Genomic DNA, 26,620 nt, shown 5'->3' with positions numbered 1-26,620 from the left:
AGCCGGGGGAGGGTTGGCGGGGCCGCGGCGTCGGGCACCGGCCCCGGCGCGGATAAAGCGGGTCTCGCCTTGAGCTAAGTCTCGGGTCTGTCGCTAAGGGAAAAGCACTCTGTCCCTCCTGCCTGTTGTGTATGAAAGGCTTCACCACTCCTGCTACCACTGTCAGGTGTTTAATTTAAATCTCCAGAAAGCTGAGCTGGAGACCTAAACCCAGGACAGGGTTTCACCAAGAAATAAAATATCTGCAAGTGGCTGTTGAATGGGATCTTCTGTCTTGTTAACCTCAAGCAACCTTGAAAAATTTTAAAGAAAAAAAATGCATTGAATATTTTTCTGGGGCTTTGAAAAGTGTCTACATCTAGGTTTTCTATTTATAGATCCATTACTGAATGTATACTTTGCCCCTAAATGAGAAGTACAAAGATAGTGAAAGATAATCGGTCTTTCCCCACAGACTGGGTTTCTAGCTCATGAGTTTGTTTCCTTTTCCAGAGTTCAACTATCAAAACCCCAGAGAATACATCTCTCAGTCGAGATTTACTGTCTGTTTGCGTGGCAGCAGGGGAACCACAACACATTCTGAGATTGAGAGGTCCAAGGTATCTCAGGTGTATGACACTAGCTCTCAGAAGTCTCACGTCTAACAGCTCTTGGAATTTTAGAATCATTGTAACTCTATGGCATTGACACCACTTGGTTCTCTAGCATTACTTTTCATCCACAGAAGCAGGAGTGAACGTTTATAGCCCTTTCATTGACCTGTATACATTTTAATGTTTTAAATTGGACTGCATGAAAAGGGACCTATTTAGTTTGGAATTGTCTGTATAAAGAAATAAAGCAAAAAAACCAACCCCAACACAAACCAGCAGAACCATGCCCCCCACCCAACCCAAACACACCCTAGAAATGCTGCTAAGAAATTACAATGGAATATGTAAGCCCTCCAAAGATCTGAGCCATCCCTGTCCCTTCCTGGAAGCTGCGGAACATGACGTGGCATTTAACTCATCTTTCGGATTTCTCAAGTTAAAGCTGTGCTGATAAAACTGACCCCCTTCCATGGGAAAGCCATGCTGTGTTTCAGATCCAAATGTTCTTATCCCACTCTTACCCAAGGAGTAATCTGTACGTTAACAGGTACAGAAGAAGGCAGCTGTCAAGGGACCCAAAAAACCAGGCATTGAGGATTCAGTATGCAACAACTCACTGATTTCCATACTAAGTCCACTCTGCTTGCCAATAAAACCAGTAGTTCTGAAAAAAGTCTCTTTCTTGGCTCTTCCCATCTTATTCGTGCCAGGAACAGGAGATTCAGGAAGCCCCCTTTTCGTGGAGCATTAACACTTCTCTGATAATATGAAGTGCTGAAAACCAGCAACAATCTGGGGCAAAGTGAGCCCTGTAAAAACACGGTGTGTAAAGCGGGAAGCTATCCTAAGCACTTAATCTAGCCTCTCACAGCATGACCTATATTTTTTCCACTGAACCTTCCGCAAAGGCAGAGGGTTCTGTTTCATGACTAAATTCATACATGATCTTGGATTAACTTCACAGTTACGTTCCAGTGGTGTATTTTCAAGGATAATTGAACATTCATGGGCATTTATGGGTAAATTGAGCAGATACACAAACCCCTCCCCAGGCTGATTTTTGGTGAATTTCTAGAAAAGCTCCTGGATGTCCATTTCTAAGAAGTGCTAAACCACGGACAGTTTCTGGACAGCACAGGGCCACAGAACCGATGCAATGCTAATCCTGACTTCACACAATGTAGAAGATTAAGTCTGCACACCTTTAGACTCTTTTTGCTACTTGCAGTAAGAATTGTGCTTTTTATAAAGGGCAAACAACAAGTATTTTAGTATGAGAACTGTTCAAGTAAGTTTTAATAGAGTGCACCAGTGAATCAAGATGACTTGCATCAGATTTTGTTTCCATGAACATCAGATAAAAAAAAGAAAAGGGGCTACAGTTCTTTCTTTCCAAACACCACCCTTTTTCTAAGGCAACAATACACGTCCATTTCCGAACATAACTGTTACATAGGAAAGCTACATCACAGTACAGTATGTAAAGTCCATCTCGGTCAAGAAGCCATTAGAGAATGGCACATTTACTACACTTACAGCCTTCTAACGTAGGGTTACAGAGTTTACCACAGCTTTTTTTTTAATTTTTATTTTTTAAAGTGACAATTTCTTAATGAACTTTCTATTCTTCACAAGAGTGTGCAGATGGGGCCCATATGCTGATATTACAGTAATTACGACATTAAATAACATTGCACAACCAACCTCTATGGTTAATTCAGTACAAAATAACAAGTATTAAAATGTACCAGTACTAGTGGTTTTACATAGTTTATAATCATTAATTATGAAGGAAAAAAAGTGGGGTGTTGTTTTTTTTTTTTTTCTTTTCTGTAGGCAAGTGCCTAATTACAAAGCTGCACATTACAGGCATAATGATGTGGAATAAATACAAGAAATCTGGTAAAATATTAAACACAAACAGGTTACATGAGAACAAACTGTACAACCACGAAAGCATAAATCAACAGTTTATCATTATAAACAATGTATGTTTAGCTGTAAAATATTATGTGGAATTGCATGTACTCTTTGGGGGCACATGTTCCAAAAGCCAAGCTAATTCCTGAGGTGGTATTATTCACTTATACAATTGGTCAACACTTCAGATCATCTTGTGCTATTAAACAGTCCCAATATTAATATAGTTCCATAAAATGGAATTTATAGTCTTCTGAAGGCAGCAAACAAGTGATATTTTACACCATGATATTCAAAGGAAATAATTATGGTTCTCCATTTTGGTGCTACATTTGTTAACGGGCCATGGGAGTAAGCACTGGAATTTGCAGACAGAACGTCACTTACGCCTGGTTTCTCTTCCCCCACAGCTCTGAGCTGGCCCAAGGCAGAACAAAGTTTTTAAACTGTAAGTGCCAACACTGTAAACATGTTTGTAATTTTTTTTTGCCCTCAACTAAACACTGTCCAATAACAAGGATAAGAGCCAAAGATAAGCAGAAACAGTCTCGTGTAGAACAAAGCCTATTATTCATTGACTTTCGGTTCAAATAATGAGCAATCTTTAAATAATTAAAAATGGTCATGCTACAGTTGTGAAAACTATTTTTGTGCATTTGACTCAGGACATGAGTTTCTTAAAAAACGCATGATAGAGGTAAGACTTATAAAAACCACCAAAAATGTAAATGATAGGGAAGAACTTTTCCAACTCAAAGCATCGAACATACATTTCTGTGCAGAAATCTAGACAACTATACAAGATCTGAATTTAAGCAGTCATCTTTTTATTATACAACTCTATGAACATAAAATGAACAGAATGCTCTATATACTTACCTGTACATGTGAACATAACTTCTTTAGCTACAGTTATTTAATATAGGTCATACTGGATTTAACTTTACAAGTCTGAATAACTATGTATAACCTTATTGCAATTAGGGCAATTTCTACATGGGGAGTTTCACAGGCCAATCACATTAGGCGTAACCAGTACATTCAAAGTGTAGATCATGTATGAATCTTCCCTGATCCCAAAAAATTTAGGTTCTCTTTACAGCTTAAGCTCGTTTGCTATCTTGGATGCAATGTTCTTAAATGCGATAGAAGTCCCAGATATTCTCTTGAAACGAACTCCATTGAGCGACAATCGTGGCAGTTTGCAGACTTCCATCTCCCACTGGACGAGGCTATCTTGTCGTGCATCACCATGAACACAGAAGAGCAAAAACCTCTCTTTTTGTTCGTAATCACAGTTATTAGCGTCTAACACTTTCCGAATCTCTCTCATCATATCGTTCGGGTCCATAGAACTAGTGGTCTTCATACTCCAGGTGAACCGCAAGGAGCGTGGCTTTGAATCTTTGCTGTCTTCCTTCTCTCTGTCTTTTGGCTCTCCAGAAGCACTCCTGGAAGAAGTGACACACAGAACAGTCAAAAAAAAAGAAAAAAAAGAAAACAAAAGAAAAAAGAAAAAGAAAAAAGCAGTGTAGCCAAGAGATAGAAGAGAAATACAGTTCTTGAACAGGGGTTTCTAAACTGCGATTAACACAACAGTCACATGCAAGCTAATCCAAAGAGTTAGATGGATACTGTTGGAACAGTTGCGTACCATTTTTGCATGTATGTGTGCTTCAGGACAGCACTGGGAGCTGCTACCAGCACTGGTGCAGCTCCCAGTGGTGGCACACAAGCAAAGCAAGTTTGGAAACCCCTGCTCTAGAACATTCCGATGACTACATGTGCAATGGTAACTGCAGCAGACACATGTTATCTCCATACTGCTCCAAAGAAAGTGGAATCTATGTGAAAGCATGACTGAAGTTCTGCCGATTTCATGATCTGGAGCATGCCATACACATCAAAACTGAAGTTGAGGGACACAATCCTGAAGCATAAATCATACTGTAAAAGCAGCAGAGGAAGAAAGCCCACCCTGCGATTCACAAGTCTTCAAGTTAATGCCCTTCCCTCTTTTCCACCTTCACCCCTTTTGCATTTATTATGTATTTTTGACCTCTCTCTGTGCAAAAAGACATTATAACCTGCTTTATCTTAATTGATGCAGCAGAATTTTGTGCTGTAATCTGGTCACAAACAGCATGTTTGTCAACCAGTTCAGTGCACAGCCAGCAGCTTTTTCACAGAAGAAAGTGACGTGTAGACACAAAGCATTTTAGCTGACACAATGACTTCGACAAAATTTAAAGGGGGTGATTTCCTTACCAAATAGATTACTTATTCCATTGTAGAAAGCATTTTTGAGAAACAGCACTGATTTTAAATTAATTCCACAGCCAACTATTTCTGTTCTTGTCCCAGGTATTTAAGATGCCTGATGCCTCCCCATCCATCACTGGGGAAAGGTGCTGTTCTCATTTTGATAGTCTATAAACTGTCACTATTCAGAGAGGAGTCAAAACAAGCATTTTAAATTTAACTTTCAGTGTGACCCCCAGAGAAACACATTGATATTAAGGGATAGAGAATAGCAGGGATAAGATCTTGAACGACTTTTAGCCCAAAACAGACACTGTAGGATGACAAAAAGTAGAGGAAGCTAGAGAATGAAAGCAAGAGCTGAAAGCAACTTCACACTTCATTTCATCTGAACATTTGATTAATCTCTTTTCCCTTTCCATGTCAAGAATTCAAGAGCTAATAGACTTTGAATTGAAAAGGGTAACTTAGATAAAATGCATTGTGTGTTAAACAATGTATCCTGTTAAGAATGTGCTGCTTTTTTTTTGAAGGCTTTCTGTTTTGAAAACTAAGTCAATAGTTTCTGGAAGTGACCAGTTTAGAATGCAAACTACAATGCCTGTTCGTTAGAGAGCATAAAAATAAAAAGTTATGCACTGTGCTAAGCACACCAAAAATGCAGAACCAAATGCTGAAACATGGCAAAAGAGCAGTATACTGGAAAATGTGCACATGAAGGAATGCTTTATTACTGACAAAGCATCTATAGCTTTGTGTACAGCGGCTGCCATCCAAATTCAATATTTAGCAGTCACCACCCTTTTTGTCTGAATGTCACTTATTTTATTTCTCAGTGCAAAGTAACATTCACTTCTCAGGGGCTATAAGGTGTTTACTTCTGGCAAACAGCAGCTTCAGTAATGAATGCAGTAGGTAACTACAGTAAAAATTTAATATATACATATACACACACAAGACACACACAAAGTATATTGTATTTTCCACTGAAACCAAAAGTAAACACCATTAAATATTTATAAGCCAAAACATGATTTTAAGTGTCTAAATGATTAGTTAACACCTAGAGGGGGCTTTATTAGTCAAAGGAATATGCTTAAATAAAGTTTTATATTAAATACTTCGCAAGAGAGCAAAAATGAGGGAGAAAGGACCTCACCAAAAACCCCCTCCCCCCAAATAAAAAACATTTTTGAAATGCAGATTACTTAAGCACTATTCTATTTTACATCCTGATTGAAAATCTTTAAGAAATCACTTAAACCTTGATGTGAAAGACCTAGGAGCGAAGTATTAATAGTGGCTCCTCACCTTGAGGTGTCAGTTCTGCCACTGGCTTCGCCTTCACTTGGATCCCTCAAAACAAAGTTAAGGTTGAGATTCAATGATAAAGGTGAAAAATAAAAGTTAAGAAAACCTACATCTAGAACAATGTTAAATAGCTACTGAAAAAAAAATCATCATATAAGAATGTCAAGCCTAATACTGTTTAACAGAACCTTTTCACAGCTGTAATTTTCATTTCCCTTTATGGTACTTTAACTTTTCATCTCTGACATGTAATTGTTTAATGTTTTTTTTCTTTAAAACGGATGTTAAAATTAACACATTGTTCTCAACCTACTGCAGACAGAGCAATGGCCACATGTAATTCCAGCAAGCACAGAGGAGCAGTCAACCAAGGTGGTCCAGGGGTGCTTCACTCTGCACCCTTCTGGGCCAGGCCTTTACACCTCGGTCCTGAAAGCACTTAGGTACATGCCCATGCTTAAGCACACTCAAAGATAAGACGTGCCTAAGAGTTTGTGAGACCACATGTTTGGAGCCCAGTTCAGAAAGGTTATTTCAACATCTGCTTAATTTTAAGCAAATCATTGACTTCAGTTAAGATTACTGGTGAGCTTGAGGTTAAACATATCTTTTTTATCTTGTTGAATTAGAGCTGTACTTCACCAAGGAACTGTTTTGTATTCTGCCTTTTTAGTCTGAAGCAACTTGAAAAATATCCGTAGGTTGTATAAGCTATCTAGGTATGTTCCCAGTGCTGCTGTACAAACATTTTAGCACCCAATTTCCATTGGCTAATTAATTTAATACCTTCAAAACACATAAATACCTTAGGAACTAACATCAGAGAAGTATCATTTGACATAAACCATTGATACAAAATACTTCAATACCTTATTCATTAAGTATTCTCATTATGCATTTATTTTATATACTTACCAGAAATGGCATTTACCTTTGCCAAAAGATAGTAAAAAGAAGTTTTTCATGACACCTTCTAATCAAAGTATGCGTTAAACCATTATTTCCTGAACAGTATATAAGTTAAAAGACATGCAGTCACGTGATCCAACTAAAAGAAAAGCCACCCACCCGCATCTCCACCCGTGTAATCCCAGCCACTAAAAGTCTCAAACAGCCCAAAGTTTAAACACAAAACATGAACAACTCCCCCTGCCCCCCAGCAAGAAACCAAGCAAAAACCCTACAAGGCCTTCACTATAGGAAAATGTATTTTTAGCAGTATCAATCATAATAGGAAATTGTATTAAAAAGTTCTATAGTAAAGATAATTTGAAAAGACATCAATTTACAATATGTTAATTCTAAATATATAGTTTACAGTATTATTGTAATATTCTAGTTTAAAATAATGAAAATATTCTTTGATCTGACTCTTCAAAAAAAATTCAAGCTCTCATTCCTTGCAAATAACAGTGGGCTATAATGAAAAAAAAAAACCAGCCTGTGAACCTCAAAATTGGTTAGTTACTTAACAGAAAACACCCTTCTTCCCATTTGGAAACCTACACTGATAACACAGTTGACTAACTCCGCAGGAACTTTTTTTTCCTTTTTAAAACTAGAGAACAAACTCTCTCCCCAGAAGTAAGTAAGTGCTGGAGATACCAATAATGGAGGATCATAGTCCTGTATCTTCAGGTTTCTGAAAAAAGAAAATCATCCATATACTTTTTTTTTTTTTAGGTCATCATAGAAGGTATTACTTAGACACACATACTGACGCACTGTCAGCTCACCAGGTTAAATCAATTTTATGAGGAACATCGCTGCATTTCTAGCCTTCTCTATTATTTTACCTTGTAATATCACCTTATGCAATTCATGATATTTTACTTACAAATTTCAAACTACTAGCTTAAGCTAGCTTTTAATTGATCCTTTTTTTTTCCTCTCCACACAAATGATAGAATTCAGTATGTAATAGCATCATTCTGCAAAGAAAATAGAAGTTTCCAAGATACAATCCTGTTGTAAAACTGACAAAAATGCAATATGGACACATCCATGAGTAGGCTTAAGAATTATAGGTAAATCACTATCAGAAAGAGGCAAACTGAGAATTAAGTCCCCTTTTGGGAAAGCTCTCGTGACTAAGTAAACTTAAACAGCATATTTGAAAATCTTTTGCAGCACCTCTCCTCACAGTATTGTTATTTAGCATCATCACAGGAATGAACGCAGGTCCGGGATGTTTGGGTTTTCTTTTTTCAGAATCCTGAACTTACACTTGAAGAAGCTGGTAACATGACATGAGTGGCTGCATAATACCGAAATAATAGTATTTCCAGACATCCAGACTTCTGCCCACTTCTAACCTTCTCATTTATTCACAGATTTTAGAATTCCCTGAAATAATTTGTTATACCTATTCCCTCTAAGCACAGCAAAAAATTGTTGTAAATATATCCCTTGCAACAAACTGCACCCAGTTAAAAAAATAAAATATTTTTGACATTAATTAATGACTCATTTTAAGTCACTGCTTTCAGTATTTAAGTTCATTTGATTTTAACTTAATGGTAGCATTTTTGTATTTTAGCTGTAAAGCATGAGCAAAAATACCCTTTGAGTAAAGTTCTCTTGCTCCTTCAAGATAAAGGAGCAGAACAGCTGGTCAAACATAATAATTGCAATATACACAGAGAAGTAAAATAAGTCAGATTCTGGAAGGAACACACAAAACAAGCAGCATTCTAACTAAATTTACATTTACTTCAGACTTAAACTGGAAATTCTCAATGATACTGTGATTATGGCCCTAGTTACAGGCTGTGCTTTTTTTTTTTTTTCTCTTAAAAATCGAGGTACTAACCTGCGAACAAACTTGGAAGTTATCTTGCTTATTATACCAGTTGATGTCCCTCTTCTAGCATGTGCAAAAGCACCGGTTTCATGGGATGGTGAGGCGGGCGGTCCATTGTAAGTGGCATTACGCCGCTCCCTTAGCTGCTCACCATGGAAAGTGCTTCGACTTGAACTCCCCCGAGGAAAGCGGGTTCGGTCTGGAGTGGTAGTGCTAATACTATGAGCAGATGGGGAAGCAGCAGGCACTCTTTGAGTTGCACTGCTGGGAAAACAGAAGCATAAATAAAGAGAAAGACTATGCTAGAAACCCTCCTACATGACAACCATTTCTCAAAGACAGGAAAAAAAAAAACTTGCTCTTGATTTATTTTTTTTTAAACCTGAATCTGCTATTGATTTGCTTTTATGATCCATACTTAGAAATAATCAAGAGATATTTTAATTGTAAAATCAAATTATCTCAAGTATTAAGAGCAGTTAGAAAAAAGTATACACAGATAATAGGACAAAGGAAAAAGGTAGAGAAGTGTGCAGTAAGACCTGAAAGTGTTCCCAGCCCTCTTCCAGAAGAATACATTCATCAAAACCTTTAACGCACAAGCTCTCCAAAAACTTAGCAGATATTTCTTAAGAAGTAATCATCTGTCATAAATAAAGTATAAAGCTATTTGGGCAGTTAACAGTAAGAACAACTATACTATGGTGCTTTTAGACAGAAATGAGCCTAGGAATGCACAAAACTGACAGGTTAACATTTCAGTATTTCATTTGAATTTATGATGGCCTGTGTTATACCGTCCTGTCTAAATTAGTTAAATTTTTAACTGAAGTTTTCCAGAAGCTTCCAGAGGGAGGCAGTCAAGGACTTCTTTAACTATATGCAAACATATGATGAACAATATCAGGCTTAAATCACCTGTAACAGCCACAGTACTTCAGTAAGCTACTGTTTTGAAACAGAATGCAACGTGACAGTCTCGAAGAGATTACACAAATACATTGAAGTACATCATGAACTGAACAACAACATTTTTAAAGTGCACAGCATTAAAGAAATAATAATAATTTTATTACCTTGGTCGGTAAGCTTCAGTGCCATCTTTGATGGTTGGCAGTGTAACTTTCATAGGATGACCAGAGGCAGACATCGACTTGTGATGTCGTGGCCGTGTCGATACAGCAGAAGCTACTGCAGAGCCTGCAGAGGATGTGCTACTCGCAGACATCTCTGTTAGGCTGTTATCATGGCAGCCAGGCAGGAGGGATGGACAAATGAAAAGGGAAAGGTTAGTGTAAAATCCCATAGAAATCAGGGAAAACAACAATTTTTTCTTTTAGAACACAGCAAGTGCTGTTTAAATAACCAGAAGACTGAGTAACCAGGCTGTTGCCTTAGTCCGCTAAAGAATACAGAATTCTGAGAAAACTATGTTCACCCATAAACCAAATCACCATATATGTTAAATTGGGCCTTTTCATTCCTCCCAAGATTAAAGCTTACACACACATCATTCGAGTAATGAAGAAAGACTACCAAAAGTACATGGAAATAGTAAAAAAAAAAACCACACCTGAAAAAAAAAGATACGCAAAAGACTTAAAGATTGATTAAACAGACTCTTCTGTTATTAAGTGAATACCCTTATTTTTGGTTAAAACTCAAACACCTAAAACTTGAAACATTTGGAACTGCTGTCACATTGTCACTTGCAAGTGACTCTTTAAAGGACCAACTTGTGCTTCTGCTCTGGACTATCCCAGCCACCGCTAGGTTGAACCAACCCTTTCAAAATACAGTGCCTTCTACCAGTACGTTTATTCCTGCTTTGCCTAAGTGGCAAGGAAGAGATCCAAGTAGTGGCAAAACTATTGTGTTATTGATTTTTAAACCAAAAGCCAAATGACTTAAACCAAACTACAGCTGGCTCTACAAGCGTAAATGAAATTGCATTAATAATATATTAGCAACAATAGTCCCAAAGCTAAATAGTATCTGTAGCAAAGAGGTAAAGACTTCGGATGAATAATCCAACGACACAAGACATTTAGCTACACCAAATCCAAATTCAACTGCAACAGTGTATTGTAGGAAAGACAAATAATACAGCTTGAAAGAAAATTCTCCTTCTTCATTTTTCAGGAGTATGTTCAAAGAGCTGAGCATGTTCATTGCACTCAGGAAAGGAACAGGGATTCAGAGTAGCCTGTCTTTTCAATACTACAGAAAAACATTACATATAAACTGCAAAATAAAAAACCTTAAATGAAATTCCTTCTCATTATAGTGTTTTTGGTATTACATCTATTGAAAGAAAAAAATATATCAGTCTTTGTGAGATCAGAAAAATTATTTTAGTATATATTTTAATCCTAAATCTAAAAAATGTATGTTATCTTATTTTTTTTAAAAAAAGGATTGTTGTAAGTTTTGTTCAAATATTCACAAAAATTTGGAAAGACACTTTTGAAAGCACCCATCTAATAATTTGAAATTAAGTAAATACTGAAAATTAGTTTCCTGCCTTTTAACATACCTCCTTAAAGCACTTTAAATAGATGTACATTACATGTTCCATAAATCATAACTTTACTATAGCTCAACAGCCCTATATTTTTCTTGTTTCTAAAATTAAATGCATAATTAAAAATCAAATGCTAAAACAGAAAATAAAACCAAGCTAGTTTACTAGATTATGTTATTTCATGCTAGGGATTTTTTTGGTACATTTTACCTTAACTGTTTATCTAAATAGCTTAAAAAAAAAAAAAAAACCAAAACAGAGAAAGATCTATTGCTTTAAACTAAAAAAAAAAATCTGGGTTTTATTACTCTCCATTAAAGCCAATGTTTTATTTTTCAGTCAGGTACAGGGGTTAACTAACACCAAGTATGAACAAACAACATATTAAAAAAACAAAACAAAACAAAAAACAAAACCAGCAACTGTGGGAGTGTTAAATACAGTAGTATTTAACGAAACATACTGAACTGAGTGTAATTATCACCCTTCATACAGATACAGATTGGTTACCATCACTGCTAAAAGATTATTTAGGCCAAAAAATTGTATCGAAAAGGACAAGTCTTAACAATTTCAACTTTTTGAGTGGGAGAAATGAAAAAGCACCAGGCTACACTGTTAGTGCTATCCGTCTGAAGGTCTCCAGAGCAGAACTGCTGACTTTAGTTGTGAGCAGTTACTTTGTGTTGGAAGACAACCCTTGGTAATAAACGTGAAGCCATAAAAAGAGGCAAAGGGAAATCTACAGATTTACTTATATATTTCATCACAAACAGGAACTGTGCTAGAAGACAAGATGAAAACATACAGTCAGACTTCATGTATTTCACACCACGCTTCATAGTGGTATTGATTAATTGCATAACCTGCATCTTCTATGCCTCAGTTCTTGTACCCAAATTAATAAGCAAGAAAAGTTGAAGAGTACCTGCTGTCCTTCCCATTCTGTATTGCAGAGTAGCGATCTGAAGAACGTTCACAAACGTAAGTGTTCCTCCTTGTCATTCCACTACCAGAAAATACATTATTCTAGAAGAAAATTACGACTAAAATTAAATGAAATAAAATACTGTCTTCTACTGTTTATTAGAATGTGCAAAAAAGTAAGCATTGGAAGCAAATAAAAACCATTTCAGCTGTTTATGTATATTCCTAATGTCTTCAAATGTACTAGGTTAATCTGTTGACACAAATCATTTATATCATCAGCTATTTTTTTCCAATAGCTCATTCACTATCTCATTACTGTACCATTGAGAGTATGCTAAAAGAAAACATAGAGAAATTTAATTTTGCTGACACTTGCTTTACTAAGTAGTATTACCCAATTCCCATATACTGTGTTATGAAAAGATTATGAATCTGTATCAGTCAGCCCAGAAATTATGATGCAGACAACATGGTAAATAGGTCTTGTAGCAACAAATACTGATTTCCTTCTGTTACTAATTTCTGTTTGCACGTACTTCATAAAATACCTACAAACATTCTCCTCCTCCCCCTGCCACGTCCAGATGAGCTGCTGAAGACTTACTTTCAGTACATGGCATAAAAATCTTGGTTTTTAATACAGTACATATTAAATTTGGGGCGGCAGGGGTTTGCAAAGTGCTAATGTTATATACTGATGCATGCTGGCAAAAGATTTCAAATACACTAAACTTGGGTAGGACACCATCAACTCTGCAAGATTTACTGTGTTTAGGTCTCCCTCATTAACAGCTTTTCAGCATTAGTATCACCCCACAGAGACTACTGAATAAACTGTTTCAAAGCCCATAAGGAAGATCAACAACTGCAGTAACTGTTTGTGAAATTAAACTGTAAGTTAAGACTAATATGACTGAAGGTGATAAATAAGTTTAAGAAATCCTGCCTTCCCTAGCATCATGTCACCCTCAAAGTTACAAAAAAGTATTTCAAAATTATCCACATTAAGTTAGCTTTGTTCATTTCAAATGTTTGAGTTTCAAAAAACAAATCCACTTTTTTCTGTGTAAGCTGCTCAACCTTAACTACTGTTGCAACATCACACACCACTATTCCTTAGTCATGCCCATCACAAAGTCTTTCACAAAGTCCCCAAAATAGTAACAGAGCTAAAAATGTACAAGTACTGAAGTTGCCATTAGCACATAAATTAATTTCTCATTCTTCATAGCAAATATACTCCATTTAATTAGTTCTCACAAAGCAGATAAATGCTTTTGACATATCAGCTTGGACCACACAGGACTGTAATCACCTTTGGGGCAATATAGTTTTGGGAATGCACAGATATGAAATCTAATCTTAGAAGATTCAGAGCTCCTGCATAAAATCCACACAGGCATAATTTCAAAGAATCTTTGTGAAGGGGGAAAAAAAAAAATCTATTTAAAATTTGAAAAAAAAAGTTTAAAACATCTGTGGACAGCTTGCGGAACACTAAGAGTTAAATGAACTTCAGCATTTATTTTGTTTAAAGAGAATCCTAGCAGAAATGCATATCATCTTCACGGAATATTCAAGATGGAAGCCAGCACATAGAATCCCAAAAGACAATGAGAATTCCTCCTGCCTGTCTACTGTACTAAAAGATGGCCAGAATTTTTGTATTTAATACAGTGTGCCTCTTATATATTTGAATATTAAGTTACAAACACCATGCAATATTTTTCACTGTGTACCCTAAACACCAATACTACTGCACATTAACATCTACAAGACAAAGTAGATGCTTTCACATTAGGAGAGACAGACTCTCCTATTTGGAACAACGATGTCCGAGACAGTAACATGATAGTGGTTTACAAAACTACAAATTATATAATAACAGAAGGACTATAAAATTAATAATTTCTTAATACAAAAACCATGTTTTAACTCATAACATCAACAGGCACATGCACCAGGGAACAAATGGGTTGTTCTCCCTCACCTCACCCCATTTCTTAAGTCCAAAATAGAGTAGTTTCAGAAAGCTAAACAGACAAATTTACAGAGAAAAAGTTCATGAGGAATATTATATAGGATTATTCAGATGAAATCTCTGATTCAGGAAGTCCCTTGACTTCCTTGCAGATACACAAGCATCAGAAACCAGAAAAAGAGCACTCCATATTGGCTCTGTTTTTTTTTTCCCTAAATATCCACTATTTGTCTTGACAGATCTCCAGTTTGCTCAAGTGTGTTCTCGTGCTTACTGTTATGTTACTGTTAGAAAAAGTAAAGTTGTGGGGGGAAGGGAAAGGTTTATTTTAAAAGGCATCCACTGTAGCCTATTTCTGTCTGCCAGTAAAAGTTGCCAGAAATAGACTTAGTGGCTTATTCAGTAACCATTGTGTCTATAGTAACCTTATGCTGCAGATTTTGTTTAAATAGGGAAAAATAAATATAACAAGCCAAAAGCACACACACTCACACTGGGAACTGTAGTTGATTTTTTTCTTTCTGGACCCACAAGTGGACTTGCAGCCATCTCTCCTTTGGATCCCACTGTAGTGCTGCTAAGTTTGCGTGAGACATCCTTGTCCCAGTCTTCTTTCTGTTCACTTTCCACACTGTTTGCCTGAGCCCTTTTTGTGTATGACACAGCAGGAGGAATTGAAGGACCAACTGCCAAATAAAAACAGTATTAATAAATATCTAAAAATAATCACTGCATTTTTCTTGGATAAAATACCCTAAATATGATTCCATGAGTCCAAAAAAGGTATTTGAACAACTATGACTGCAAACTCAGCACATATACCTTCAAAGTCTATGTTCTTTTTACCCACTCTCTTCATTACCGATTTGCAATTCAAAATTAGTTCCTATTTCACATCAAAAAGTAAAACCTAGAAGAGTATTTTAATTCTCATTTTAAACTCGTGCAATTTGTGCAACGTTATGAAAAAAGGAATTAGAGGATACTTTTAAAAATTAATTTTTAGTACTTTTTGCAACATATCTTTTGCTCTAAACACTATAAAAGATCCTTTTCCCCTGAAAACCCTACAACTACTTTGTTTAAAAGCATGTTTATACTTGATAAATTACAATTCTTTCCCCCTCATCATTCTTTAAAATGCTTTGGGGCAAATCATCCATCAGTAGAATTTTACATTCTCTTGAAATAAAATCACATAAGCTGATGATCTTCACCATATTTGTTACTTTTTTGGAAAAAAACACCACCACACTAAAACAGAGGGAGAAGAGTAAAAAAAAAAAAAGGGGGGGGGGAGGAAATTAGAAATAACAATGTAAATTAAGCAGAGAAAAAGGCCAAACATTTTACAAATATTTCTAGTAATTTTATAGTTCTCTTTGAGAGAAAAAAAAAAAATCCCCTTTCATTTAACATTTTAAATATACACTCCTTTTTGATTTAACTGCTTTCACCTGAAAATGTTTCCTGAATATTTGGTAAAATTGTTGTCTCTTCGAAACAAACAATTTGCCCCACCTCCAAATGTACTGATAAACATAACGGTTTGCTGCCTTTGAGTTTATCCACACCAACATTTTGCCACTACTTCCTAAACAGGAAACATCCTCAAGCTCTTATTTAGTAAGGAAAGCAAGTAAGAAGTCAAAAAAAATTAAATCTGTAAATTACATTGACCCAGATTTACCATAGAAGCGTTCATACAAATAAAAGCATCACAGCGGAGCACGATGAGATACACAACAAATGCACAGAGTGGTGGACCTGCCAGGTTCACAAAACACTGCACATTCAGACTTCAAATTGTGTATGTTACTTTACTTGTTGGAATGTCATCCCCACCATGATCACTGAACCGCCGTTGTTTCTGGTTAGTTGATATACTCCGATGGACCTTCAGGTGAGCAGGAGACTGCACAGAACTGTTGTTGAGGTCGCTGCTAGGACGAGACCTTTGACTCAAGTTGCTGCCGGACAATGACTCACCTCCTTCAAACTACAAGAAAAACAGTTTTTCAAAGCATCAACAAAATTAAACATTACTGATACTTTTATGGCATAATAAAGCAAAGGAGTTCCAATCAAAGACTTTTTTTATTTAAAATTGTATCCAAAGTTTAATTTTCTTTGTGATTAATCACTTCACGTGTGTTTAGTGTGCTTTAAAAACACACAGCTAAAGCTAAGTAGTTAATGAATGCTCAAAATAAAATTAGAAGAATCCTGACAGTAACAAAAACTCTGCTATTTTAAAACCTAAGCCAAAGAATGGCTCCCACTGCCTCTTTTTTCTTAAAAAAAGCTTAAAGAGCATTTATAGCTTCAAAACAATTTCAAAATGCATCAGATTGAGTCTGAAGGGCTAAAAAAGTACTAGCAATTCAAGGATTCTTATGGCCTTTAACATATCTTTATAAGGTATTGACAAATCAGTGGCTGAGCTACATATCTAAGAAGCCTAAGTTTTTAGTAAGAGCTGTGGAAAAGACAAATACCCTCTTCCAAGCAGTTTCAGTCAAAATCATTTTAGACAGATTCCCTCTGTGCTCTGCCACCACAAGGGAATTCTGGTTCAGAGATGTTGTGGGAAAATGCTCAAGGATGCACATATCAGATCTACGCTATCTTGGAAATGAAGGAATGCCAGTGAAGGAGCCGGAAAAAAACTCCTTCAAAAAGAAAGCTTTGGTCTCAGCTTGATTTCTTGAAAATCCCTGTGGTCCCAAAGGATCATAGAATCACAGAATGGTTTGGGTTGGGAGGGACCTTAAAGATCATCTAGTTCCAACCCCCTGCCATGGGCAGGGACCCCTCCCACTAGCCCAGGTTGCTCAAAGCCTCATCCAGACTGGCCTTGAACATCTCCAGGGATGGGGCATCCACAAGTTCAAGGTCTACAGATCCCTCTAGTTCCAAAACAGTCAAAGATTTTCTATCACAAATTTATTAATGCTAGACTGCAATTTTTAATAAACAATAAAACAGACTATAGTGAGAAAGGATGAGTGCATTTCTGAGAAATTAAGGATGTCACATCTTAAAAGAATAATTTCTCTGGTCAAATTAACTTTTTCAGATTTCAACTGTGAACGTACATGACAGGACGAAGACTTAGCAGTTAGAAGTCATGCCACTTCAGATAATAGCTAGCTTTTTAAAAAAGCAATTCAACATATTTACAAGCAAATGCGAAAGTACTATATTCAATCTATTTTTTCATACGGGAACTAACAAGATATCCAAGAAGATATGAAAAGCAAAAGACATTAATTATCAATCACAATTTTTTAAAAAAAGATGTTACAAATAGTTCATAAAAACATCGACAACCAAAATATTCAACCTAGCCAGATATGAAGGCCAAAATAGAAGATGTAAATTAGGTAGCACTTACTTCAGGTGGTTTTCTACCTAGAAGCAGATAAGTAGCCATGACTTCGTCATACTTTTGGTTTACTAAAGATTCATGGATTTCTTCTCTTGAAAAGCCCATTGTGACCATAATGTCTAAAAGTAAAAAGAGATAGATACATTAGTGGAATAAGTGCTTGGGTTTACTGACAACTTAAGAACAATGAAAACATAATTTATCAGGTAACTAGGATTCAATTCAATCAACTTCATCTTTGCTGTGCAAAATCAAAAAAGCTACAACTCCCCTCTTTCATTGTTATTTTCTTCTTGAAAACTCTCAACTACGTTATTCAACACAGTTTGACATCATTCAACTTTCTATGTTATCCAACAAACAAATAAAACACTGACAAATAGAAACTGAATAGCTACAAGGCCAACACAGTACCTTTCTCTGACCATGGCAAATAAAAATTGTTGCCCTCCTAAAAAATCTGTTTCCTTCTGCCTGATGAATTCTGTAATGTTATTTGTCAATTGCTCTGGTTGTAGATTCATGTCAGCTCACTGAACTCACAACAGTAGTTATAAGGAAGGCATTGGAATGAAATTTCTCATTTAAATAAAAATAAAACATTTTACTTGTATGATGAGATTATATCTCAAATTTGACAAAAGAGTTTAGTTTGACTTACAAGATAAAATTGCCTATATACATCAGATGCAACACCCTTTTAGAAGTCTTACCTATTCTCTTGGTGTCATTAAAATCTGGTTCAGGCTCAGTATATGGCTTTAGTTCTTCTTCTTCATGGCCAACATTCATCCACCGATCCTTCATAATTTGCTAAGAAAAGAAGTGAGCTTTAGGTCAATATGCCATTTACCATACCCAATTAAATCTGCGATAGCTGGTCTGGGGAAGGACAACTTAAATTTCGTAATAATGTGAATTCCCTCATTCCTTTTCCCCTCTCATCTTACAGTTTCTTCTTTTATCTTTCATATCCTTTTGTTTCCATTAGTTCATTCCCCTCTGCTATTTACCCTTTACAATACAACCCCCCCTCCCAAAATATCAGAAAAACTACTGAGAGAAAAAAACCTGCTGTTCCTACACACAAACATTTTTCATTTTGTACCCTTCACTTCCACCATCTTGCTGAGTGCCTGACACTCATGCCCTCATCTTGGTTAAGATCCCTAGATGTTACTACAATACCAGGTCTATCACAACAAATAACCCCTTGAAATATAAACACAGGAAGTGTTTAGAACCAAGGGATATTTCAGGAGTGTGCTGATGCTTCCTACAGTCTTTCATTTCAAGATCGTGATGCCAACTGGTCATTTTTTCCTATGGATCTTCTCACTGCACTTGGCATAAATAGGTTCACAGTTTGGCTGAAGGGTAAAATGCCTCTTAACTCTCTCTATGCCATGCAGATATCTACTTGAAAGATTTCTTGTGCATTCTTTGGAAAATTGCCTTCTGCTGTGGCCTGCATCTTTTACATGCCTGCAAGATCGATCAGCTGGAATCCCTATCCACCACGACCACCACAGTTTCTCCTTAAGGACATATGAAAATTTTTTAAAACAGCTAAAACCATTTTCCCCTCCTACAGCAACAGGCACACATGCCTCTTTAGGGACAGATGCTAATATCACTCACTAGATTGATAGAAGAGTAAAACAAGTGCCAGCAAGTCAAGATTCCCACAGGCTCCAAACATGCCTTGCAAACACTGAATTAAGTTATTTATCACAAAGAGCAAAAGACTCAATTTTCCACTGATATAACCAAATTCTTTGTATGTAGTGCTGCTGCCAAATTACAGACCCAAATAGCGGTATCTTTACAAGAACAATACAGAACTTTGTACTTGGGCCAGTTAACATTTTGCTGACAGTAAGACTTAAAGATCTGTTCAAAGTTCTGTCACAGCATTGATTTTTTTTGGCTTTTGAGGGGGATAAAGGGGAAGGGATTATGAAGGGATTGCTATTTCTCATTTCTGGCACACAGAGCACGAGTCTGTTTGACAGCGGACTTAGGTTAAGTATTTGTAGCCTTGTAGCAACATGATAGACTCCCTGAAGTGTACTCTGCAGTATCTGCAATTTTTAAAGGTTCTGTTAATTAAATCCAAAGTTTAATCATGATGGGGTGTTTGGATGACACAAATTGCACTGTGCCAATCCTACCTCTCTTTCTTGATCCTTTTTGAATTAATAGGCAAACCCAACAATTTCCACTTAGGGTTTTTCATGTCCCTTCCCTAAGTGGATCTGTAGTTCAATGTAATCTGCTCTAGGTTTCCATCTGTTAAATATCTAAACTTTTGCTACCTTCTGTCTTTTAAATACACGATCTCATAGGTGTACTGAGTTACTGTACAACTCTTAAAACAGGCTCTTACAACGAAGTATTGTGAAGTGACACAAATGACCCAGTTCCAGGATCAATATTACATCTGTGTGACCAGCTGACTGGAAGCCCAGATGAACTTAAAGAGCAGCAATCTTGGTCAGGGTATTTAAAGGTCTGACCCAAACTGTATTTCTTAAAGATCAAGCCAAATTGAATTTCAACCAACTAGACTTTATTGATGAGGTTTCCCTCAATTTTCAGGGAAACTAGACAATAAAAATCTGGCCTGGCTCAAGACCCGTCTGTCTCAAAATTATTTGCTTTATTACTCTTTCTAAACATAAATCTGCTCTGTGGGAATTTCACATAGATTTGCTTTGCAAAGAATTGAAGACTCAGGATGGGAGGAGAAGGATTTTGTTGAAATCCTGATATTTAACAGAGATGCACATATTTTCTGACACTGCATTTCTGCCATCTCTTCCTGCGAAGATTTACTCTTTTACAACTACATTCTTGTGCTTCTAAAATGTTTTCTCTCTGCTGCAATCATAAAAAAGTCTAGATGATCCATTTTAATAAAATTTTGTCTGGTCTTTACCAGGGGAAAAGTGCTAAGCCTAACACATACACTGCTGATCCTATGTCAGTCTCAGCTTTGATGCTAATGTCACTGACAAACATCCTACTGGATGGTCTGGGAAAAACGTGCATGGGAACTGAGTGGGTAAATGGCTGGGACTGAACAAATAGTTAAAACACAAAGCACAAACAAAAATCCTCCCCACCTAAAGATGATACTGTCTTTCCACTTTATAGAAACTTCAAATAAATATATACTTACATTCTAAATATGTATTTTAGAAGCGCTCAGACAGAAGAAATAGTAATTTCTTTCTAAACTACATACCATAGCTTTCCAATTCAATACACATGTGATTTCAGGAACATTCATTTGAAAAAAAAGTTTGTGATGTCTGTCTCCCTCAGACTAGCACACCAATCAATGCCCGTTATCAGTATTTTGGTACTGGTTCAAGACACCCCTGTCACACATAACATTTACTTGCTCTCTTCCATACAGTCTGACAACTATACCACTCCAGCAAGGCTGCTCTCTTAACACCTCTCCTCCAGGGAGAGGAAGGAATTTTAGAACAACTGGATAATACTACAATATCTAGAATCAAAGTGTAATTAGATCTGAAGCGAAACTGCTTAAAATCCAGAGGGAAGTTCAATAAAAGGAAAATATATTTTCCTAAAACTTAAACACGACACAGGAAAAATGTGATCTTTCATAATTTTGGAGTGACTATGCTCTTATCGTTATGTCCTCTAGACAGTAATAAATACAACATAATTAATAAATATCAGTAAAGTAGAAGCCACCATTCACTATTCTCTTCAGCACAGACTTTATTCAAGTTAAAACTATTTATAACAAGCCACAAACCAGTATCAGCTTGAAATAAGTTGCATGCAGACAGAGCTCAGTAAATGCATGCTTCCTTGCACAGGTAGCATCCATGCCAGGAATCATAAATCATGCCACTACAAATAAAAAGCTGCTTAGAGGGGATTTATTCTCTGGAACACCGTCCACTGCTGCACAAGTACGCACAGAAAGATGAAACAAAAGCCACAGGTGATTAACTCATGCAAATATGATTTTTAAACCATTCTATTTAGCTTCTGATCTACTTTCACCTCTACAGAAAGCAGATGTTATTTTTAAAAGTCTCTCTTTGTTAAAGAAGTCACAAAATAGAACAGAGTAACATTTAGAGTAAACTCTACACAACATATTTGTTAAATATCAGCTCCAGAGTTATCCAGCAAGTACATGCCAATACAGCAATACTGGACAAAACAGCCCCATAAAAACACTGAACCTTTTAGACACCCCTTACAAGTTATGCACAGATATTCTCTGAATCCCATGAAGAAAAAAAACCAACCTGAATTTACTAACAAAAAAAATCATAACTCAAAAGAAATCCTCAAAACAGGTTTTAGCTGAGGGACACAGCCAGTGTTATTATATATGATAATTTTCCAGCTATTCAGAAACAAAGCTACCAGAAGGGGGAAAAGAAAGGACTGAACAGAAATAACTAGCAATTATTAGCTTATAATTCAAAGAGTTCTTAGTATTTATCTGTATTATGGCACTAAAACAAACAAAAAAAACCCCACACAGTTTTCTAACACAGCTACTCTTCTTGTACCTATCCTTTTTAAGAAGTCATGCTGGAAATGGTAAGTTAAGTCAAAAATGCTTATGGCACGGCCTGCTGCTGTTTTTGTTTTTCTGAAAAACTCCAAGCAGAAGATATTTACAACCCTGTCCTCCTTTCCACACACTTTGAACTAGCTCCATTCATTATCTGACCAGAACAAGCATCAGCAGTTTTCACTTTGAAATGTTCTTAAACGACAGTCTTTAGTCAGCTACAATTAAGGTTAGACTTTCATTCATTAACACTTTCTATTTCAAGCTGCACTGTTTCTGGGACATTGCCTTTTTTTTTTTTTTTTAAAAAAAAAGATTTTTGGGTCCTTAACACAGGAAGAAAGTACCTACTGTGAAAAATAAAGAAGTCTCAAGCAATTACTGTATTTTATTCTTTCTTAAGCTGAAAACCCTTTTTTTCCAAGATGAAATTACTTACTTCCAAGCTGCCTCGTTTTATCGGATTCAGTACTAGAAGCTTCTTAAGTAGATTTTCACAGTCTGTGGACATATAGAATGGAATGCGGTACTTCCCCCTCAGTACTCGCTCCCTTAGTTCCTTTAAAATAAAGTTTTAAAGAGTGAGGCTACTAATGACATAGAAGATTTAAAGAGAGTAAAAGCCAAGCTTTCATATTGTAACTGTACCTTTAGATTCTGACCATCAAATGGCAATGATCCGCTTACTAGTGTGTACAAAATCACCCCAAGGCTCCACACATCCACTTCAGGACCATCGTATTTCTTTCCTTGGAAAAGTTCAGGAGCAGCATAAGGCGGGCTTCCACAAAACGTGTCCAGTTTATTACCGACTGTAAATTCATTACTAAAACCAAAGTCTGCAATTTTAATGTTCATGTCTGCATCAAGTAGAAGGTTTTCTGCCTAACAGAAAAATAACAGAGGAAAAGGACAATTTATGTAGCAGAATAAAACTGATATACTACAGTGTATTTTTGCATTTATTGATAAATGATCTTTTTCTTTGTAAAATGGTTCACCATCTGTATCTTTCTTGCAGAACAAAATAAACTAATCCCCCTGAATACATTACAAAGATTGAAAATTGACTGCGTTTACCCAGGAAAATATAACTGTTAAAAGCAGCTAAACAGACTAAAGTCAGCTACAGAATCAACTATAAAGATTTTATTTTCTGGAAGAAATAACTTAGTTCAGCTTTAGACTGAAGTATCTAGACATCTCAGAAGAGCAGTTTTGATTCTGACGGGTTATGCCAACTTCTGATGCCAACGACGGTAAACCTAGACCATAAATCCTAGACATCATCTACAATTTTAGTGGGGTGAATGTTAGAAGGGATTTAAGACTTTAAAAGACCTCTTCTGCTTGCAAGATGAAACACTTCAAGCTATATACTGCATCTGACCATTCTATACCAAAAATTATCTCCCCTTTATTATTAATGTTTGCTTTAGCAATAACACCACCAAGGTGTTAACGCTCAAGAATTACGTTGTGTATGAAAAAATGCATGTATTATACATAGAATCACAGAATGGTTTGGGTTGGAAGGGAACTTGGAGAACATCTAGTTCCAACCCCCCTCCCACAGGCAGGGACACCTCCCACTAGCCCAGGTTGCTCAAAGCCTCATCCAGCCTGGCCTTGAACCCCTCCAGGGATGGGGCATCCACAGCTTCTCTGGGCAACCTGTTCCAGTGTTTCACTAGACTCACAGCAAAAATTTATTTCCTAGTGTCTAGTCTAAATCTGCCCACCTCCAGCTTAAATCCACTACCCCTCATCCTTGTCACTACATGCCCCTGTAAAAAGTCCCTCCCCATCTCTCCTGTAGCCCCCTTCAGGTACCAGAAGGCTGCTATAAGGTCTCCCTGGAACCTTCTCTTCTCCAGGCTGAACAACCCCAACTCTCTCAGCCTGTCCTTGTACGGGAGGTGCTCCAGCCCTCTGATCATCTTTGTTGCCCTCCTCTGGACCTGCTCCAACAGCTTAATGGCCTTGTTCATCCATGCAGCCTCCTGGCATTTTTGCCTGCCTTCTTCTTTATTGGGATGCATTGCTTCTGGGCCTGGAAGAGGTGATCCTTAAATACTGATCAGCTTTCTTGGGCCCCCCTTCCCTCCAGGGCTTTGTCCCATGGTACTCCACTGAGCAGATTCCTTAAGAGATCAAAGTCTGCTCTCCTGAAGTCCAGGGTAGTCAGTTTGCTACGCAGCCTCCTCACTGCACTAAAGATCTTGAACTCCAGCATTTCATGCAACCAAGGCTTCCCTTGAGTTTCACATTCCCCAACAGTCCTTCCTTACTGGTGAGAACAAGGTCCAGCATAGCACCTCTCCTTGTTGGCTCCTCTGTCACTTGGAGGAAGAAGTCATCATCAACACACTCCAGAAACCTCCTGGATTGCTTACACCCTGCTGTGTTGTCTCTCCAACAGATATTAGGGTGGCTGAAGTCCCCCATGATGGCCAGGGCTTGTGAACGCAAGGCTGTGCCTATCTGCCTATAGAGGATCTCATCCACTCACTCTTCCTCATCCGGTGGCCTGTAGCAGACCCCCACTACAATGTCCCCCGTCCCTGCCCTCCCGAGGCCCCCTGACCCTTAGGCTGTCAGACGGCTCCTCATCCATCCCCAGGCAGAGCTCCATGCACTCCAGCTGGTCACTCCCCCCCTCCTTGTTTCCCCTGCCTGCCCTTCCTGTGGAGCCTGTATCCTTCCATTCCAGCACTCCAGTCATAGGACACATCCTACCATGTCTCCGTGATGCCAATGAGATCGTAGCCCTGCAGGCGTGTGCACGTCTCTAACTCTTGTTCCCCATGCTACATGCATTTGCACAGAGACACTTCAGTTGGGCCCCCGATGGAGCTGGCTCACTGGCAGGAAGGCCTTTGTGTTGCTCTTCAGGTGCTTTCGGTGACCTGTGATTCTTCTCCAGACTCTGGGCATCTGTTGCTGGCCCTGGCTTCAAAATGGTAAGACTAGGATGGATTGAGGTTCCCCTCCCCCAGCAACTTTAGTTTAAAGCACTTTTCACCACGTTGGCAAGCCTATGACCAAAGATGCTCTTCCCCTTCTCTGACAGATGGACCCCATCAAGTCCCAGTAGAGCAAGTTTCTCAAAGCAAGTCCCGTGGTCCAAGTAGCCAAACCCCTGGCTGTGGCACCACTCCTGTAGCCATTTGTTGATTTGGTAGATTCAACTGGCCCTTTCAGACCACTTCCCTTTGACCAGGAGGACTGATGAAAAAGCATGGAAGACAAAGCACGCAAGACAAAAAAAGAAAAAGGCAAAAACCCCAGTGAGACTGCTCTCCTCATCAGGAAGTACCCCAAATCCTGGTGAGATGCCAAAACAGCTGCCTGAAGTAGGTCCTCCCCCCTCAGAACCCAATGGAGCCCCAAGCCAGCCTGGAAACTGATCTAGAACTTTCAAGCAACCTAGAACCTGCTCTAGAACATGCTCCAGACAGTTCAGGCTATCTAGAACATCATCTAGAACTTGACCTAGAACAATAAAGCGATCCAGAACCTTCAAGTGATCTAGAACATAGTCTAGAATGACAGAGTGATCTAGAACTTGATCTAGAACCACACCCCTCACAAAAGAACCCCCAACTCGAGAATTCATACCTGCACCAATGCACCAACACCACCCCAGCTCTACAAACAACTGACTGGAAAGGACTCACTGCCTGTCAACGGGACAAGGGAAGGCCTTGGGATGCCTCAAACATCTTGGCTGTAAAAAGGCAACAGGCAATCATCCTCTCCCCTGCTGACAAAAAGAAGCCAAGAACAATGCACCAAAGGCTTTACTCTCCTCACTAACCAAGGACAAACTTTTGCTTCACAAGGTCAGTGCCCCCAGCTCCAAGGCACCAACGAAGAAAGTTCAGCCAAACTTAATCCAATACAGGGTCTGCACGACCACCGACCCCACTGCTTGAAAGGTTTCACCCTGCCCTTCCCCCTGTTACCAGGAGACACCCCTCTCTGCTTCCTATGCTCATTAAGGCCCATCCTTCCTATGCTTGTTGGAGAAAGGTGGAGACCTGAGAACTTCTGGCTAGGAGAGGTGAATAAATAATGAGAAGGCAGGCACCCATCACCTGAGGACTGCCGAGAGGCTGACAGACTTGTCAAGGACAGACTCATCTGAGGATCCAAAGGCTGGTGAAAAAAACCCTGACTTGCTGAAAACTCTCCTTTCTCTCTTCTCCCCTTTTCCTTTCTCTTTTCTCCTCAAGCATCTCTTGATTTCTCTCTCTGGCACATATGGGAACACCTGAGAAGTTTCATGTCAGCTCCTTTTGGGGCTTGTTCCGCAGGGTTCCTTTT

At 37.8% G+C, this 26,620-nt stretch overlaps 1 protein-coding gene across 1 annotated transcript in view; it reads right to left on the bottom strand.

Moving 5' to 3' along the window:
- Window positions 1-3,007: 3,007 nt before the first annotated feature.
- The window catches only part of MARK1 (MAP/microtubule affinity-regulating kinase 1), a 38,122-nt gene continuing 14,509 nt past the window's right edge, over window positions 3,008-26,620 (bottom strand). Inside the window, exons 7-17 of the mRNA XM_010073532.1 lie at window positions 22,940-23,176; window positions 22,731-22,850; window positions 18,429-18,528; window positions 17,722-17,834; window positions 16,170-16,323; window positions 14,817-15,010; window positions 12,342-12,442; window positions 9,966-10,127; window positions 8,899-9,153; window positions 6,087-6,131; window positions 3,008-3,964 (exon numbers count right to left, since the gene is read on the bottom strand). Coding sequence (XP_010071834.1) covers window positions 3,610-3,964; window positions 6,087-6,131; window positions 8,899-9,153; window positions 9,966-10,127; window positions 12,342-12,442; window positions 14,817-15,010; window positions 16,170-16,323; window positions 17,722-17,834; window positions 18,429-18,528; window positions 22,731-22,850; window positions 22,940-23,176 — 1,836 coding nt within the window. The 3' untranslated portion in view covers window positions 3,008-3,609. The remainder of the gene's footprint in view (window positions 3,965-6,086; window positions 6,132-8,898; window positions 9,154-9,965; window positions 10,128-12,341; window positions 12,443-14,816; window positions 15,011-16,169; window positions 16,324-17,721; window positions 17,835-18,428; window positions 18,529-22,730; window positions 22,851-22,939; window positions 23,177-26,620) is intronic.

The sequence above is a fragment of the Pterocles gutturalis genome, unplaced genomic scaffold, assembly GCF_000699245.1.
Source record: "Pterocles gutturalis isolate BGI_N339 unplaced genomic scaffold, ASM69924v1 scaffold21202, whole genome shotgun sequence".
Classification (NCBI taxonomy): domain Eukaryota; kingdom Metazoa; phylum Chordata; class Aves; order Pterocliformes; family Pteroclidae; genus Pterocles; species Pterocles gutturalis.
The sequence above is the reverse complement of the archived record's forward strand: the minus strand, read 5'-3'. Positions and strand labels throughout refer to the sequence as shown.